This window comes from Petaurus breviceps, unplaced genomic scaffold (genome assembly GCF_028583685.1).
Source record: "Petaurus breviceps papuanus isolate PSGF00001 unplaced genomic scaffold, PetGlider_PUasm1.0 91133, whole genome shotgun sequence".
Lineage (NCBI taxonomy): Eukaryota > Metazoa > Chordata > Mammalia > Diprotodontia > Petauridae > Petaurus > Petaurus breviceps.
Window position 1 is genome coordinate 10171888 of NW_027187419.1, and position 19260 is coordinate 10191147.

The 19260-nt window shown below is 35.4% G+C and overlaps 1 protein-coding gene and 1 pseudogene across 6 annotated transcripts in view; one reads left to right on the plus strand and one right to left on the minus strand.

The window, feature by feature from the left end:
• Positions 1–19260, plus strand: part of RDX (radixin) — a 142530-nt gene that overhangs the window by 76982 nt on the left and 46288 nt on the right. For all 6 annotated transcript variants that reach the window (XM_069080098.1, XM_069080104.1, XM_069080102.1 and 3 more), the window contains exons 8-10: positions 4763–4859; positions 7098–7261; positions 12618–12748. In XM_069080098.1, coding sequence (XP_068936199.1) covers positions 4763–4859; positions 7098–7261; positions 12618–12748 — 392 coding nt within the window. The remainder of the gene's footprint in view (positions 1–4762; positions 4860–7097; positions 7262–12617; positions 12749–19260) is intronic.
• Positions 555–1054, minus strand: LOC138155056 (V-type proton ATPase subunit G 1 pseudogene; annotated as a pseudogene).

The following is a 19260-nucleotide window of genomic DNA, read 5'->3' on the forward strand; positions in this document are numbered from 1 at the left end:
TATTGCTTGACAGCTATATAATGAACTTGGCTTCCTGGCGAAATTCTAGAACTTATCATTTTTTTTTTTATGTTAAATAGTCTTTACTTTCAAGTGACCATCCACATACTAAATGTAACAAGGTATTCATAAGCACCTGAGTTGGCAGCTGGTTGCTTCCATCAAGGGTAATTCAAAGGATCCTAAATGGCTACATCAGCAACATTATTATGCCAATACCCATCTAGATAGGGCTTTTAAAATAAAAAATGTCCACTACTTCCCAAAGCTCCATGGATGTTTACAATCCAGAAGTCTTTGAGAAAGCTACATAGAACTGTGTTCAATTGTTAACTCCTTTCTTTAAGGAATTTCCTTCAGCACTAAAATCAGGTAGTTAGCAACGTAGCATTCTCCGGCTTACCAACTAAAAGGCACAAAAAAGCTGTACTAGCTAAATGAGTTAGCATAAGAGATAAGAATATTCACTCTTAGGATGAGCCTTCAGTCTGTACAAAGATGGACTCTCTAGATTCCAAATAGACTGAAGTACCATACCAAATACTATACAGAAATAATTTAAAATCTTTATACAAGAATGTAATTGCAGCACAGTTAAAGCTTCACATTCTACAATAGGGCAACTGAACTGCCAACTATCTATCCAATGTGAGCTTATTTCTTTGATCCTATCCATTTATGCGGTAGTTTTCATGGATTTCTGGATGGATGTCACACACAAAAGCCAACAGGTTTTCCAGGACTTCCTCCCTATTCTTCTGGAAGTGGTTCTGGTGGACAGACATCTTCTCCAAGGTTTCCTTCTCTACTTCAGAGCTACAACTGCCATAGCTACCAAGAGCCGCAGCTTCATTGGCTTTGAACTCTTTCTCCCTCTGCAGTCGGTACTGCTCAATCTCAGCCAGAGCTTCCTCTTTTGCTTGCTTCAGTCTCCAGTTCTTTCATTTGCGGGCCTCATAAACCTTCTCCGTGGCGCGCTTCTCCGCCTGCAGCAGCTGCTGGATACCCTGCGACTGGCTGGCCATGGCGACGCCAACACTGCTAGGCCTCAACAGCTCCCCTAGAACATATCATTAAGTGAATGGTCAGTAGATATCTAGAAAGATGGAACTATCTTCATGAAACAGTGATTATAAAAAGTTACTATAGCTTTGTATACAACAGGTCATACCAGACTGATTTAATTTCCTTTTTTGATAGTTACTAGCATAGATTAAGTTGTACTCTTGTCACTTAATAATAGATTTTAGCAGATCAGTGCATATTATTTTGCTCTTTAATTCATAGATTCGTTTAAGTCACTACAACTAACATGAACCACATTTTCCAAAATTTCACGGAATCATGCTTCCTGTTATGAATGTGGTACACATCACAAGTGAATATTATAAACCAGTACAATGTCTGGTCTAGGTTTTGTCTTTTTCAGTAGGAATGTATTACGTTGACATTTATATTTTATTACCACATCACATTTTTTAAGCATTTAAATGAGTAAGATTTTTTTAAAAAGAGGGCGTTGAACTGAAGTCAAGTAAAGCCAATTGAAAGGAGAAGGGGGACAGGAACAAGTATTTACCTGCCAGGAACTGTGCCAAGCACTTTACACATATTATCTTAATTTTTCTTTAAACAACCCTGAAAGGTTGGTTCTTTTATTGTCCCCATTTTATATTTATGGATACTGAAGCAGAAAGAGATTGTGTGTTGTCAAATAGCCAGTAGGTGTCTAAAGTTGAATTTGATCTTCTCAACTCCAGGCCCAGCATTCTTTAGTGCTCTTTCTACTATACCACATAGCCAGTAGAGATCTAAGAAGATAGTTATCTCTTTGTTACCATGGAGTACTTTTCTTTAGATGATGTAAGAGATAGTCATTGCTCCCAAGGAACTCACGTTCTAATGGAGGAGACAGCACATAGAGGTGGTTTCAGGTGCAAGTCACATAGAAAGTTCTCATGGTTCTTGGGATGCAATGGTAAAGCAGTTAATGTATCTTTTTTTAATATTGTTAGGTTTCATAAAGGTAATGGAATTTCAACTGTGCCTTGAAAAAAGAATAAGATTTCAATAAGAGGAACTAGAGAAGGTATTTATTCTAGACAGAGGTGGTGGTATAAATAAAGTTTGGGATGTTTAAAAGAATGTCATAAATTTGGAAAATAGTATTCTACTGTGAATGATTTGATATGTTATTAACTGTGTGTGTGTGTGTGTGTGTGTGTGTGTGTGTGTGTGTGTGTGTGTGTGAGTGAGAGAGAGAGATCATGAACTCTTGCCAATCCGGCAAAGCCTAGATTATGATAGATGGTGGGATCCCTTCTCAGAATAATGCCTTTAAGTAAAATAGAATACATTGGATTACAAAGAAAGACAGATATATCCTTACTTACGTGTGTGTGTGTGTGAGTGTGTGTGTGTGTGTAAAGACTAATATTATGAGATTAGGCTGGAAAAGCAATTTGGAGTTACATTGTGGAGAGCCTGAAATGCCAGACTTTCTTTGGTTGGTAGGCAGTAAACATTTATTCACAATCTAATATGTGCCAAGAATTGTGTTAAACACTAAGGAATCAAAAAAGGTGAAAGTCCCTATCCTAGAGGAGCTCACAAACTAACTGGGGAGAGAACTTGCAAACAACTGAGTACAAATGAACTGAGAGGGAAGGCACTAGAATTAAGAGCAATTGGGAAAGGCTTCCTGTAGGAGGTAGGGCTTTAGCTGGCATTTGAAGGAAGCCAGTTGGTAGAGATGAAGGAGAAAAGCATTCTATGCATGAGGGATAGCCAGTGAAAATACCTGGAGTTGGGAGGTGATGTGTCATGTTCAGTGAATAGCAATGAGGTCAATGTTACTGGATTGAAGAAGGGAGTAGAGAGCAGTATAAGGTAAAAGACTGAAGAGGGGCAGGGAGTGCTAGTTTATGAAGAGCTTTATATATCAAGCATATGATTTTGTATTTGATGTTGGAAGTTAAAAGGAGCCAAAAAAGTGTATTGATGGGGATAGTGTTGGGGCCTGGGAGGAATATAACATGATCGCACCTTTAGGTGCACCTCAACTTTAGGAAAATTCACTTTGGCAGCTTAGGGGAGAATGAACTGGAATGGGCTAGAACTTGCAGACCAACCATCAGTCTGTTTCAAGAATCCAAGGCATGAAGTGATGAGGGCCTGTGATAGGGTTGTGGCAGTGTCAGGAGTGAGAAGGAGGCATATATGAGATATAAAGGTAAAATTGACAAAACTTGGCAACAGATTGAATGTACTAAGTATGAGTGAAGCATTGAAGATGACATCTAGGTTTCAAACCTAGGGGACTGGGAGGATGGTTGTATCTTTGACAGTAATAAGGGAAATTTGGAAGGGAGGAGGGTTTGTAGGGGTGGGCAACCTGCAGCCTTGAGGCCACATGTGACCCTCTAGGTCCTCAAGTGTAGCCCTTTGACTGAATCCAAACTTCATATAACAAATCTCCTTAATAAAAAGATTTGTTTTATAAAACTTGGACTCAGTCCAAAGGCCACACCCAAGGACTTAAAAGGTAACACATGGCCTTGAGGCTTCAGATTCCTCACTCGTGGGGGAAAGATAATGAGTTCAGTTTTGTTTATTTTGAGTTTAAGATGTCTTATCCAATAGGCAATTGGAGATGTGAGTTTGGAAGTCAGCAGAGAGGTTAGAGTTGGACCAATAGATTTTGAGAATAATCAGCATAGAGATGATTATTGAATTCATGGGAGCTGATGATATCACTGTATACAGTAGTGTATAAGAAGAATAGTCAAAAAACATTAGAATTTTTGAGCAGGAGAATAATTATTAGAATTATGCTTCAGGAGAATTGATGAAAATTAAGAGGGAGTTCAGTTGATCTTTTTATAATTCAGTTCTTTATTTCATTTCCACCTTTTGTTTTTACTTCATCTTTATTTCCAAATATATCCCTCTCCCCTTCTCTACCTCAGAGAGCCATTTCTTATAACATTGAATATTAAAAGAAACGAAGAAAAAAGGCAGTTTGCTAAAACTAATCCATCAATTGAGCCTGATAGCATATACAGTGTTTTTTTTCTCCATTGAATGGAGGGAAGTGAATTTCTCAATATCTTTGGGGTCATGCTGGATTATTACAATGACATTCAAATTTTTTTCATTTTTTGCTCTTTCCATTTAAATTGTCATCTTGTTAAAAGGTTTTTATAGCTCTGCTTACTTCACTTTGTTATCTTCCTATACTTGTCTGTATTCTTCATAATTATTATTTCTGACAACTCAGTAAAATTCTGTTAGATTGACATACCAGATTTTAGTTGGCCATTCCCTTATCAATGGACATATCCCTATGTGTGTGTGATTTCTAGCTCTTTGCAACTACAGAAATTATGGACGTAAAAATTGAAGGTATGTCAGTAGCATCTTAAAATGTATTAGTGCCAATTAAGGTATCCTAAAAGTCTGGAGTTACAAAGTTTATCTATTCAGGTTGTAATAACCAGTGCAGTTATTGGGATCAAGTTCATATTTCTGTTCTGTTACTTATAAAGTTTAAAGACTTGAACAAGTCAACTGATCTCTCTGAGATTCAATTTCCTCACCTTTAAAAATGAGGAGTAATAACACTTGTGCTGTTTACTTTGTGGGCTAGTGTAAGCATGAAATACTATATGAGTGTAAAGTATTTTGGAAAACTTAAAGCACCAGATAAATATCTGTTTTTGTATATGTCACCTTGATTAAAAGTCTGCTTTTCATTTTAAAGGTTGACACCTAAAATTGGTTTTCCCTGGAGCGAAATCAGAAATATTTCATTTAATGACAAAAAGTTTGTCATAAAGCCAATCGACAAGAAGGCACCTGTAAGTAAAAATCTTGTCTCTTCTTATGTATCTTTTTCATTTGTGCTGAATCCAAGTTAACATATTGTTTAGTGCCTACTATGTATAGGGTACTATGTTAGGAAGTGAGGGGAGAGAGGGATTGTGTGTGCAAGATGTAGACAAAAATGGAGCAGACCTAGCCCTTAAGGAGCTTCCATTCTACTTTGAAGATACAGTATGTATATAGATAAGGAAACAGTATGACCAAAGTAATACAAAATTGATAATGGAGAGAACACTATACCTGTGTCCATCAAGAAGAACTAGTGGAAGAGATGGCACCTAAGCTATACTCTGTAGAGAATCTGTAAATCAGCAGAAAGGAGTAGGGTGTACCTTCTAGACTTAAGGGACTATCTGTATAAGGGGGTAGAAGTGGGAGATGAAATGTTGTATACAATGAACAGCTTGGAGGCTATCTTTCCTGAAGCAGAGATCAGATGAAGAGGAATAATATGAAATAAGACAGAAAAGATGAGAGGAAGCCAGATTGTGAAAGGCTCTAAAAGCCAGGCTGAGGAGTTTGTATTTCAGACTAAATAAAGCAATTATAGATGTTTATTAGGTGCCTACTATTTGCCTTAGAGAATTGTGCTAGGTCTGAGGTCTATAGACAGAAAGGATAGCCCTGTCAGCAACTGTGGGGAATAGAAAAGGTAGTGCTTGAGCTAAAATTTGAAGGAAATTTGGGAATCTAAAAAGCAGGCATGGGATATGGCCAATGTAAAGGCACAGGGACCACAAATATGGTTATGTATAAGAAATGGCAAGAAGGCCAGTTTAACTAGAGTTCATGAAGGAGAGTAATATATAATAAAAGGTAGGTGAGAGATTATAAAGGGCTTAAAATGTTAAACACAGAAATGTGGTCAGAGCTTTGTTTTAGTAATTTATTTTGTCAGCTATGAAAAAAAGAGTGGATTGGAGAATGAGGGGATGGAGATAGGAGACCAGTGAAGAGGTTATTGCAATAATCTAGATGAAAGGTCAAGAAAATCTGAATTATGGTTGAAGTTTTGTGAGTGCACAGAAGTGAAAGATGTTAAAGGAGAATAAATGAGACTTGGAAATTGATAATGGAGATGGAGGGTGGTGAGAGGAGGAGGAAGGAGAAGTCAAGGATGGTTTGAAGATTGTGGAAATATGTGGTGCCTTCCAAAATGATATCAAAGGGGGCGGCCAGGTGGCTCAGCAAGTAAGAGCACCAGCCCCAGTGTCGGGATGACCTGGGGATCAAATCTGGGCTCAGATACTTAGCACCACACCCAGAAATAACTGGCCATGTAATCTTGAGCAAATTACTTAACCCCAATTGCTTTTTAAAAAAATAAATAAATAACAAAATGATATCAAAGAAAAGAGATTCTCATTTATCAAATTGGCACTGGAAAGCATCCTGTTTTCATTATTTAATATTCTCAATGGTGAAGTAGTTTTAATTTTATTGAGGGGGCATATAATATAGATTTAAATTTAATTGAACAGTATTTGTTACAATAAAGTCAAGGTTGTGTAAAGAGACTGTTAGTGGTATTTGGATAATGGTTGACCATAGATCTGAAAACTCAATTTAAAAATTTTGTGTGTGTGACTATCTGTTTTGTTGACTATAGTGCAATCCGGGTATTGGACATTCGTGGTATTTTCATGGTAATTTATAGAATTGTAAGTTATGGACTTAATTTTTAGGTGTTAATGTAACTTTAAGTCTTGAATTTTAAAAATTTACAGGCTGGAGTATTTCATTTGTTAAGTGGAAGCACCTGTTCTGTTAATGAAGTAGAATATCAGAGCTGAGCATTCTGAAGGCGTAAATATCCATAGAAAAGAAGCAAGGATTCAGTGTTCTTTGACATTTTGAGTCTGCAGTAAATATTTTCATGAATGAGTTCAGTCTTTGCATTGCTGGAAAAAACCCCAAATGGTTGGAGCCAAGCAGGATTGTGTCTCTCAGTTATAATGATCAAGGGCAGGGAGTTACTTCTGGAAAAGTAGAGGGCAACAAACAGGAACCCGCTATGTGGCTCTGGAACATTTAAGAGGAATCATTTATTATGGGGCATTTATCATGAGTCTTGTGAGATTTTAGCTAATTTCCAAGTTAACTGTTATGTGACTGTTGAACTCTCATGCTAATGTGTTGACATTTAGTACAAGTTATTGGTGATGGACTATCCATTCTAAGGAAGTTGTTAATTTAAAATAATTTATGTTTAGGATTTTGTTTTTTATGCACCTCGTCTGAGAATCAATAAACGGATTTTGGCTTTGTGCATGGGAAACCATGAACTCTACATGCGAAGAAGAAAGCCTGATACAATTGAAGTACAGCAGATGAAAGCTCAGGCTAGAGAGGAGAAACATCAGAAGCAGTTGGAAAGGTATGAAATTTTGCAGTATTTAATTTTTAATTGATAGGAGTAGAGTTATCTAAAATTTTAGATAAATTAATTTCTTTGAAATGCTCTGGATTTAAATTTTATAGAACCTTTCATTGTCATTGAAAAAGTTATAAAAAAGACATTTGAGTGTTCTAGCAGTACCACCAAATTCCCCTTTTAAGATAAAGGCTTGTAATTATGAAGTTTGAAGTCTCAACACATAAGGATTGTGAGAGTAGTCTTTCATGATGTCACTGAATTGTTTTCCCTCTGCCCCCTTATGCAATCCTTGCTATTCTACTGTTGAATATCTTTTTGGAAGCATTTGATTAAGGATCTTCAACTTGTTTTACTCATGCTTTCCAGGTAAGAGTTTTCATAATTTCCTCAGAGTCTCTCTGTGCTTATAGAAAAACTCACCAGATAAGAGAACAGCAGCATGTTCTCTTAACAGTAACAATTAACAAATATTGTACATTTGGGATTCTCTAACAGAAGTTGTTAATTATGTTAAGTTGAGAGTTCTAAAGTAAATGATTATTGGTAAAGAAACAACCTTAACTAATTCTGAGTTTGCAGACCAGGGATTGGTTTGAATTTAATCTTTGCTAAAGAAATCCTTTCTTTAAGGTCCCTTAAGGGACCCACTAAGTTCAGCATTTTATCAGTCTTAATTTGAATTAATATATGTATGCAGTAATAATGAGATTGCATTAGAAAAAAATCTATACTTTACACTTTAATTACTTAAATTGCCCTTCCTATCAATGAGTCCAAATTATTGCAGTTTTATTGAAATGCCAAGTATCTCTTATTTTCATAAGGAAAGGCATCAGTTAATTCTGTCACAGCTGACTTGTACCTTGCTTTTAGTGGAGAAAAATGATGACCTAAGACTTAAACCTTATACTAGTTGATTTTAAGTCATCCAACTTTCACCCAGAATAAGGTCAAGGACCATTTGTAGTATACTTCTGGTAGCCTTGAGGTCTCAAAAGTAGGAAGAGAGAGTGCAGGGGATTGATTTTCTACTCTTTAGTTTTCTTATACATGCTTACCCTCTCAAACATATATCTCTCCATAACCCTTATTGTACTAGCTGTTGTGTCACAAAACCATTTCTTGTGCCTCCTTTGACATGTGTGCTGTATGGAGCATGTACATTAAACATAATAGAATCTCAGAATTGCAAGGACCTCAGAGGTCATCAAGTCCAAGTCACTTCTTAACAAGGATTCTCTCTAAAACATATTTGACAATTGAGTGTTCTTTTTACTTTTCCTGGGACCTACCTGGGGTGAGGAGGGGAGGCAAAAACCTTTTGAAATAGTCCATTTCTCACTTCTGGATGACTTATTGTTACAGAAGCTTTTTTTTTTCTTCTCAAATATTAATCCTTAATTTGCCTCTTTGTAGCTTCCATCCATTGTTCTTAGTTCTGATCTCTAGGACTGAGAAGAACAAATCTAATCCCTTTTCCACATGACAGTTCTTCAAATAATGAAGACAGCTATTGTGTATCCTCTTTAGTCTTCATTCAACTACCCCTAGTTCCTTCAGTGTCATCCCTTTTAATATTCTGGTTGTGCCTCTCTGGATACTCTGACTCCTCTCATTGTCCTTCTTTAAATGTGATACACAGAAATCCATACACAATTTCAGAGATGGTCTGACCAGGGAAAAATAGTGTATTATCTACTATCCTTACTACCCAGTTCTTGAGATTACATTAGCTTTATTATCTATTATGTCACATTAACCCATACTGAATTTGCAGATTTCTATCAGTTCTGCCTCATTCTTAGCACATAATTTAATTGGCTTCTCTTACGGTCATATATTTCTTTGACAGTATTGTTTATACTACTTCCACTCCTTTATTTGTTTTTATTTTGTTTTATAATGTTTTAATTTAATATTTACTTATTTTTAACATCATTCATTTTTAATATACCATGTCCTATTCACACCCATCACACAATCTTTCATCTTTTTAAATTTGGCTCAACATCTTAGGCTGTCAAGACTTTTTAGGATCTTGACTCTGCCAGTTAGTATGTGAGATATACCTTCCAGCTCTGTGTCTTCCTTAAAGTTGAACAATGTGCCATCTGTGCCTTTATCCAGGTCAGTGGTAAAAGTGCCTAGCAGAACAGTGGCAAGCACAGATCCCTGGGGCTTTCAACTAGAGACTTTAAAAAACCTCAAACAAACAAACAAAAAAATATCCCAACTTGTTGGTGACAAACCATTAATGATTGCTTTTAGGTCTGGCTGTTCAATTCATTGAAGTTCCATCTAATTGTTCTGTTTTCTAGCCCATATCTCTTGTCATGGATTGCCAAGTAAATGTCTGTGGAGCTCTCCAGATCTAACAGTTTAATAATTCTCATCAAAGAAGGAAATGCCATCTGACATGATTTGTTTTTAATAAAGTCATGCTAAATCTTTGTGATCATTGCTTTTTTCCTAGATGTTCATTAACCATCAATTTAATAATAGACTAGAATTATGCCAGGATAATATCACACCAGCATGATATTCACAGTATCTATGGCGGCTATTAAGATGCTGGCATAAATCTGAATTGCAAAATATAATAGACTATCCACATGAAAGAGAGAAGCAAAACATTTATTCAAACACCAGAAAGCTGAATCCATCAGAGCAACAAAGAAATCTATACACAATAACAATGGAGGGGGCACTGCCATCCCTAAACCTTCCCTCCCTTGCTAGGGGGGAAGGTTCCACAACCAAATACTCATAGCTTGCTGCCTGTTTTCTCTTTCTTTCTTAGCTCTAAGTGCTCTGACCAACTTCCTTGCAGCTCTCTTCTACCCTTCCTGCTCCACCCATTCAGCAAACTCCTCCCACCACAGGCTTTATGTGAATCAAACTCCTCGTGTGTCTTAGGCTTCCATGTGACTTAAACAGGTTACATGGGCTTATTAATGGATGGGAAAGATCTTCCCATTTACATTGCCATTACAGATAACTAGTCATATTCTCTGGCCTGTAGTTTGCAGGTGCCTTTCTTTTCCTGTTTTTGAAAATTGGGACACCTGCTATTCTCTAATCTTGTTGCACTTCTCCCATTTTCTGTGATTGTTCAGAGGTTATTGACAATGGCTTAGCAATATCATCTGCTAGATTTCAGTACCTTAGGATATAGTAGTTTATCTAGGCCTTGTGATTTGAACTTGTCAGGGGCAGCAAGGTGTTATCTTATTCTCTGTTTTGGGTATGACCTTCCTATTATCCATTTTTGTTCTGTCCTGTCTAGTGTCATTGTCATTTGCATATACAAACATAGAAGCAAAATAAGAATTGTGCTGTTCCTCTTCTTCATTATGTGTATCATTTATAATTATTGGCTTTAAGTATTACCTCTATCTGGGTAATTCCCTAATTTATATCTTTATACCTAACCTCTCTCTAAAATTCTCATACTGTTTCTGACTCCCTATTGGTTATTTTCACCTGGATGTGACATTGTATGTGACTCAATTAAACATATTCCAAACTGAACTTACCCTTCTTCCCTTACATATTCAAATCCAGGATCTCTTTACTAGCTTCTCTATTTGTAGCATGGAAAAGAATAATGACTTGGGCTTCCATCTTGGGGTCATCATTTATTGTGTCCTTGTGCAATTCACTTAACTTTCTGATTTTCAGTTTCTCATTTCTAAAATAAATGTGCATTACTGAATGATCTCTAAGGTCCCTTCTAACTCTAAATGCTATGAAAAATCTAGGAAAAATACCTATGTTGATGTCCCAATATCTTTCTGGTCATTAGATTTCACAAACTCAGAGTCAGTTTTTACTTTGATCATCCTTACCATACATATGCCATCATCCCTTATATGCTCTTACCTAAACTTATGTGGTATTTACACACAACAATGTAAATTTGTTTACTCACAACTTCTCCATTGCACACTTCTTGTTACTGGGCCTATGGGCCAATGTTCTACTAATGTACTACTGCAATCCTCTTGTTCTACTTGGAAACCTTCAACCACTTCTAGCTCCCTAAAAAATAAAGTATGAATTTTTTATTGCATTAAGTTCCTCTACAGTTTGACTCCAACTTAACTTTCTAGTATTATCTTGTACTACTTCCCCAAACATATTCTGTTTTAGCCAGACAGGACTATTTTCTTTTCTTTCTTTTTTTTTTTTTAGGGCAATTAGAGTTAAGTGACTTGCCCAAGGTCACACATTTGTGTTAAATGTCTGAGTCTGGATCCAAACCCAGGTCCTCCTGACTCCAGGGCCAGTGCTCTATTCACTGCGCCACCTAGCCACCCCAGACAGGACTGTTTTCTGTCTTTTACCCTTGTCTTGTTGTATCCTATCTCTATGCATCTACTTGCCCTATCCCCTATGCCTAGAATGTACTACCTCTCTCTTGCCAATTGCTGAAGTTTCTTTCAATGCCTAACTCTTCTATGAAAGCTTTCCTTGGCCTGCCTTCCTCCTTTGGGTGAAAATAATTTTCCTCTCAAATTTCTTATATCACTTTTTCTAAACTTTTCCCTTGTACATAATTTAGTTTCCCTTGTTACCACAGTTATTTGTGCATATGTATTTCCCCCATTGGTTGGTAAAATTCTTAAGTATTGTCTATGTTTGTATCATATCCATCATTGTATCTAGCACAGCGCATTCCACATAGTTTTATAATATATAGTGAGGAAATTTAAGACAAAGTGCAAGAAAATGGAAATAACTTAGAAACAAATGGATACCATTTGATGACTTAAACTATTGTTTTTCTGTTTGCTTTTGTCTTTTCAGCCTAATTAAAACTCAGGTTGAAATGTTGAATAACAGCTAGGATTTTGATGTTAAGAAAGCTTTGGTTTGTTTTGGTTCCTAACAATTTAGAAGCCTAGTTAGTACTTCTGACTTTTCCAGGTTTATGTTATTGTCAGAAAACTAAAACTGTTCCTTGTCTCTTAGGCATTAAACCCTTTTAGTTTACTTTGATACTTTAATATTAATACAGTGCTGGGATTTTTTCTACTGGAATCCTTACCTGTGTGTTTCCTTTGAGCCCTTGCTTCTGCTTTTTCTTGTGAATAGTTTCAAGTGAAAATTAAGTTACAGTGAACATTAAAGTTGTGCGCATGGCTTTACCTTCAGATTTTAAACTTCTGAATGTGCTGACTGGCTTAAGTTTGATGTCACTCCTGTAACAGCTCCTCTTTCCATATTCAAAAAGGCATTTATATATTTTCCCCAGCTTTAAAAATAATTTCAGTTTTATTGTTTCCCATTAACAGCTAAATATTTTTAATTATAATAATTGATTTATAATAATATAGTTGCAACTCTTTTTAAGGGCACAACTAGAAAATGAAAAAAAGAAGAGGGAAATAGCAGAAAAAGAAAAGGAGAGAATAGAGCGAGAAAAGGAAGAGCTGATGGAACGTCTAAGACAAATTGAAGAACAGACAATGAAAGCTCAGAAAGGTAAGTTTCTTTGAAAAAGGCTGTAGAATGGTTAATAGCATTTCTGTAGACCTTACCACCGATTTTTAAAATTAGTTTTGTTTACAGTGGTGTCAATTTAGTCTTTTTTTTTTTAAGTTAAAATTTGTTTCAGGAATAATCTGTTTTCCCACTAAATTCAAGGTTAAAAGGACATTATCTAGAATACTGTGTTCACATCAGATTTCTTCAGTGTATAGCAGGAAGCATGCTGTCTTTTAAAAATATTTTTAAATCAAGTAAATCCATGTACTTTATAAAGGAAGTGCTAGTGAAATCTAAAGTCTACATATGCATTTCTGATATATTGCCAGATCCCTCAGCTGCTGGAGGTCAGAAGCAGGCCTAAAGCCATCATCTTCCTAATTCCAAGAATGGGTTTTCCCAGAGAATGCTTTGAGATTCTGAAATACAAAAAAGCTTCTCATCTGCTTTAGGATGAGGAATTTCTGTAGTGAGAGTTCTACAGCAATAAAATCATAAGTCTAGACCTTTCCTATATGCCCTCCTCCTCCCCCCAAAAAAACCCCACCACCTATGATCATATACCTTAATGATTTGTATATACAAAAATCATTGTAGAAGGCAAAGGAACTGACTGGAAAAAGAGACATATTAACATTTCTAAACAGTGTTATCTAAGAAGATAAAATAATTACTTGTTTCTGTAACTTTTTATAGTTTTTCAAAACAGTTTCCTACATATTATTTTATTCTTTACAACAATACTGTGAGTTAGAGAGAATATTATTATCCTCGTTTTCTAAATTAGCAGACTGAGGTGCATGGAACTTAAATGATTTGTTCAAGGTTATGTGGCTTAGTTAACTGATAGAACAGGAACTAGAGCTCAGATTTTCTCATTCTTGGTTCTGAGTTCTTTGCACTATATGACATCGCCTCTCTGCTGTAACTATTTCAGTGTAATATAAAATATTAATGTAGTTTAATGTTTAAAGATGTATTATTGTTGTTTTGGGATTTTATAGTATTTTCTGAGTTCTTCATTTTGTTGTTGTTTGATGAATAGGAGCTATATAGTAATCAGTTCTAGGTAGAGATAAGTTGTGAATATATAACCAATGATGAGCTTCAGTGAAAGCAAGAGTAAAAGGTGTTATTAGGAAAATTTATGATGGGAAGAGAAGAAGAGTTGATAATGTAATGGAGGGTGAGGCATGACAGGTGGAGAATCCCATTGCTTCACTGGCATAATTAGGATAATGGAAGAAAGCAGGAAAGGTCTCTAGTTCATTGGATGGACAATGTTAATGACACATTTATGGGAGGACCTGGACAAGATTCACATAGGAAGGGACAGGTATGTATGGGTTGCAGTCTTTATTCCAAATTAATTAGATCATAGATCCATTTAAATATATAATGATACAATAGTTAACATTTACAACACATTTTAAAGTTTGCACAGTGCTTGACATAATTTCATTTGATGACAACCCTGTGCAGTAAATGCTGTTGTCCCCATTTTGCAGATGAAAAAACTGAGATTGTAGGGGGTTAAGTGACTTTCCAAGGGGTCACTAGCTAGTATGTATCTGAGGAAGAATTTGAACTAAGATCTCCCTGACTGCTATCCCATCATTCTATCTGTTTTGCCACTTAGTTGCTGAATATTAAGCAGTATAATATATAGAACTTTCAGGCAATGATCATTTAGAGATATTATGGAGAAGATTCTTGCTCACCATTGCCTATGGTAGTGTAAAAGAGGAAGATACATAACAATAGATTCCTGATGTTTTCACAAATTGTGTAGTTCATTATGTATTGCTTCAATTTAGGATAAACATAGGACCTCTGTATTGGTATAGGGAGCTTCCAAATGAAGAATTTGTACCAATGCAAGTCAGTGCTTTCTCTGCAACTTAGAGTCTTAGAGATTTTCCTAGAGTCCTGAGAGATTAAATTACTTTCTCAGGGTCTCACAGCCAACATATTTTGGAGACAGGACTTGAAATTGAGATCTTCCTGGTTCCCAGGACATCTCTCTGTCCATTATACCACATTGCCTCTTAGTTCCAATTTAAAAATATTTTTATAATCATTATTTCTAGTGGAAGAAAAGAAAATCTGTTTTTTCATTTTTTGTTACTATAATCACCAACCAAGTGCATTACGAATGATGATAACAGTTCAGAGAATAGAATATGGAATTTTCTGTCAAGTATTTAATTATATTGTAGAAGTATAAATATAAACAAAAGACATAATATTGGTGTCATTTTAAAATGATAAAGTTTTATTTAACATGTTCTATTTCATAGGAATACAGTGGTTTTTGTTAAGAATTGCTGGTTACTAAAGTCTTCCAATCTTATTATTCATATAGGACATATTACTAAAATAATAGTAATAAGTTATGTACAGAAAACAGCCCCCAAATAAAGAGAACAAGAGAATATGTGGCAGATAGAACATCAGAAGGAACTTGGAGCTTTCTCAACAAGACAGGTTTAAATCAGTCATCTTGAGAAGCAGATACTCAGTTTGTATTTTCTTTCATTTTTTAAACAATAAAGTGTTCTTATGGAGCTTTGAAACTTTATGATTGTCTTGTAATTTGTGCTAAGTGCTCAGAAACCATGATTTCCACAATATCCACAGCATATACTGATCTTCAGTTGAAAATTTTTTGTTTTCCTTTTTTTTTTTTTCAAAAATTTCTCTGTACTTAATTGTCACTCATGTAAAATAAGCCTTCGTATGTTTAAGTGAGCAACAAATCACATCAGAACAATTTGTATCACTTTTGGATCATATTATGCCTCAAGCTTTATTTAGTTATGTAGGTTTTTTTAACTGTCAATAATATCATGTATTACCTGGATTATTTCCACTTTAATCTAGCTGTCAAAAAATATTTTAAAAAATTCTTACCTGCGAAGAAGGCAAAATAGAGGCAATATGGAATAAAGTACTAGCAGAAGCTTTGATTTCTAGTCCTAATGGTGACCTAGGGCAAATTACTTAATCTTTCACTGTCTTAGTTTACACCATAGACTAAACAGCTGGAAAGAGATTTTAGAGATTATTTTGTGTAATCTCAAACTCAGATTACATATTTGTTTTTACTCTTATTTCCCTAATCTATAAATACTGCTACTCTATAAATCTTGTTTCCTTTTCTACGATGATTACATATTCATCTATAATATGGAATGAAGAATTATATAGTAATTTATCTATAATTATATACAGTAATATATCTATAATTAAGAAAAACATCTACAGTAATATAGTTATTAAATGCTAACTATTCATCTGAACAGAGGGAAAAGGATTGAATATGTACTTACACTCCCATAGTGATAGTAACATTAACAAGTCAAGTCAACATTTATTAATGACCTGCCCAGCGTAGAGCATTTTTACATTTAGATAAGCTTTAGTTCCTGCACTCAAGGAGCTTACCTTCAGTGAGAGAATGATAGAGCTATGCAAATGGCAATGTGTAATATTTCTTGATAAGTGCATCAGTGAATTTAGAAAAGTGTTATGTGACTTCTGAAGTTGGAGGTTGATGAAGGGAGGGAGGAAGTATCAGAGAAAGTTTCTTGGAGGATGGCACTTGAATTGTAAAGAATGGGTAGAAATTCAGTAAACACATGATGAAGGTGGTATTTCAGGAATAATTACAGACTAGGCAAAGGCACAGTGACATGAAAATGCAATGGTGTTTCTTTTGAGAAGAGTTAATCAGTTTACTGCTGTATAATGTTTATGAAGGTAAGTGTTAAAAGTCTAGGAAAAATAGGACGGTGCCAGAGAACCTTGAATTTCAGACAAGCATTTGAATTTCACTCCAAAGAGAGTAGGGAGCTACTGAAAATATTTGAGGAGAGGACCAGAGATATAAGTAAGGAAAATTATTCTGGCAGCATTACAGAGTTGGGAACACCTGTAAGGAGGATATTTCAATCAGTATTCTAGGTGGGTGAAAATTATTATGTGAAGTAGGGTCGTTGTGGTAGTGCCAAAAAAAGAGAAGTGAACATATGTGTTAGATGTTGTGTGAGGTAAAAGACAAAAAATTGACTTTGAGGGGTAAGGAAGGGGAAGGAACATTTAAACACTTTATAATATTGATCCTCACAACAACCCTGGGCAGATAGAGGTGCTGTTATTATCCTTATTTTACATTTGAGGAAACTGAGGCAGACAGAAGTTAACTGACTTCCCTAGCATCACAGAGCAGCTAGTAAGTGTCTGGGACTGGATTTGAATTTGGGTCTTTAAACTTATCTGCTGTACCTCCTAGCTGCTACTTAGGAAAAGGAAGTGTAAAATCATATTTGGATTTGTCTAGAATAACATCATGGAGTAATACTCATTTAATGGATTGGGTCATCTAGAAAACTCAAAGTATATAGAGTTGGATGTAATAAAGGATTAATATTAATTAAAATAGGGTTTTATCTCTGTGAAAATCATTATCTTGCAGATTGACAGTATTTTATGAAATTACTTACTGATTCCAGATTGTAAATTTGGGAAGTTAACTTTCTTGAAGGCAGGGTCTGTTCTGGTTTTGAATTTTGAAGGAAGCCAGGGATTTTAAAAGGCACAAATGGGCAGAGAGAATATTTCTAGCCATTGCAAATGGATGGGGGAAACAAGTATGAAATGATGTGTGCCAGGGTCAACTAAGTTGGGTCATGGAATGCATAGGAATAAAGTGTATGGCAGGAAGGACAGGGACAGGCAAGGGTATGAATAGTTGTCACTGTTAAAGAAAGGACTTTATATTTGATGAGCCTGATAGGGAGCCAGTAAAGTATAGGAGGATTACATGACCAATCCTGTGCTCCAGAAAAATCACTTCAGCATGGAGGATGGATTAGTGTGAGGAGAGACTTGAGTTAGAAAGAGACCAATTAGAGAGTTACTGCAGTAATCCAGGCAAGAGATCATAAAGGCCTGAACCAAGGTGGTGGCTTTGTAAGAGAGGAGAAGGAGATGTATACAAGAGATGTTTTGACAGTAGAAATGACAAGATTTGGCAATATATATGTGCCATTAGTTAAGCATGAGCCATCAAATATGATACTGAGATTATTAATCTGAGTGTATCCTGATGTCACTAATAAATTCTTATTGGATAATTGACTGAATGATTTTAGGCTAAAGAGGAAAGCTAAGAACGATTAATTGGGTTTGTTCTTTGTCCTTTTTTTTTTTTTTTTACAACTGTATTGGGGTAAAGAGCAAAACTGAAGGAGTTGGTGTGCTGATGGGGATAGTGCCACTGTTCAGAGTAGATGGGGCAATGCTAACTAATGACAGATCATATAAACCTGCTTAATTCTGATTTTGTTTTCTTTTTTCCCCAGACTAAGAGGAATAACTTTGGGATGAGAAAGAACAGAATAAAAATGGCTAATAGGGACTTGATACCTAATTTAAATGAGATAAAGAGTACCTAGCTGCTTTTAATCTAGTCAGTTGGTGGCCCAAATATACTATATCCTGTCACTGAGGGAAGAGTGATATGATTGCTGAGCCATTATCAGTGATATCTGAAAAATGGAGAATGGGAAAGGTAACAAAGGACTGGAGAGAGCACGTCTCAATTTTGAAGCAAAGGGAAGAGAATAGATCTGTCTGTAAACTATAGGCTAATAAGCTTGACTTAAAATTCCAAGAATGAATTGTTAGACATAGGTACTGAACATCAGAAAAGAATGCAGTGATTACAGAGCTAGTTTGTCTTCATCAAGAATAGGTCATTGCAGATTGTGCTTAATTTTCTTTTTTTTTTTGCCAGTTATTAAAATTACATGGGAGAATGTTGTATATATAGTTTGCCTAGATTTACCAAACTATTTGATAAAGTATCTCATGCTATTCTTATTATAGAAAAAAAAGATAGGAAGAAATGGACCTGGCAGTTAAGTTAATACAATTAAGTGGATATGAAAGTGATTGGCTACACCCAAAGAATAATTATTAGTTGCTTGATGTTAGCTTTGAAGAAGGAAGGTGTCTAGTTGAATGTTCCATGGATCTGTCCTATTCTAAAATTTTTATTACTTAATTGAAACCTGATGATATGCTTGTAACATTTGCAAATTATAAAAAGCTAGGAGGAATTCTTAATATATTAGATAACATTTATATAGCATTTTGAGGCTTGCAAAATACCTTATATATATATTATCTCATTGTATGATAGGATTTGGATCTAAAAAGATCTAAATAGACTAGAACTTTGGTCCAAATCTAGTATGATTAAGTTTAAAAGAAACACATTTAGTTTTCCATTTGGGTTCAGAAAAATCAACTTTACAAGATTGTCTATGCAGTTGTTAATCTGAAAAACATCTAGCAAGTTCAATGGCATGCAAATTCCATGATAGTTGACACTGTGATGTGGCATCTAAAAAATCTAAGGCAATCTGAGGTTCCATTGACAGAGATAGTGTCCAGAATTTCTGAAGTGATAGTCTTGTTGTACTTTGCCCTTGAATTTAGTC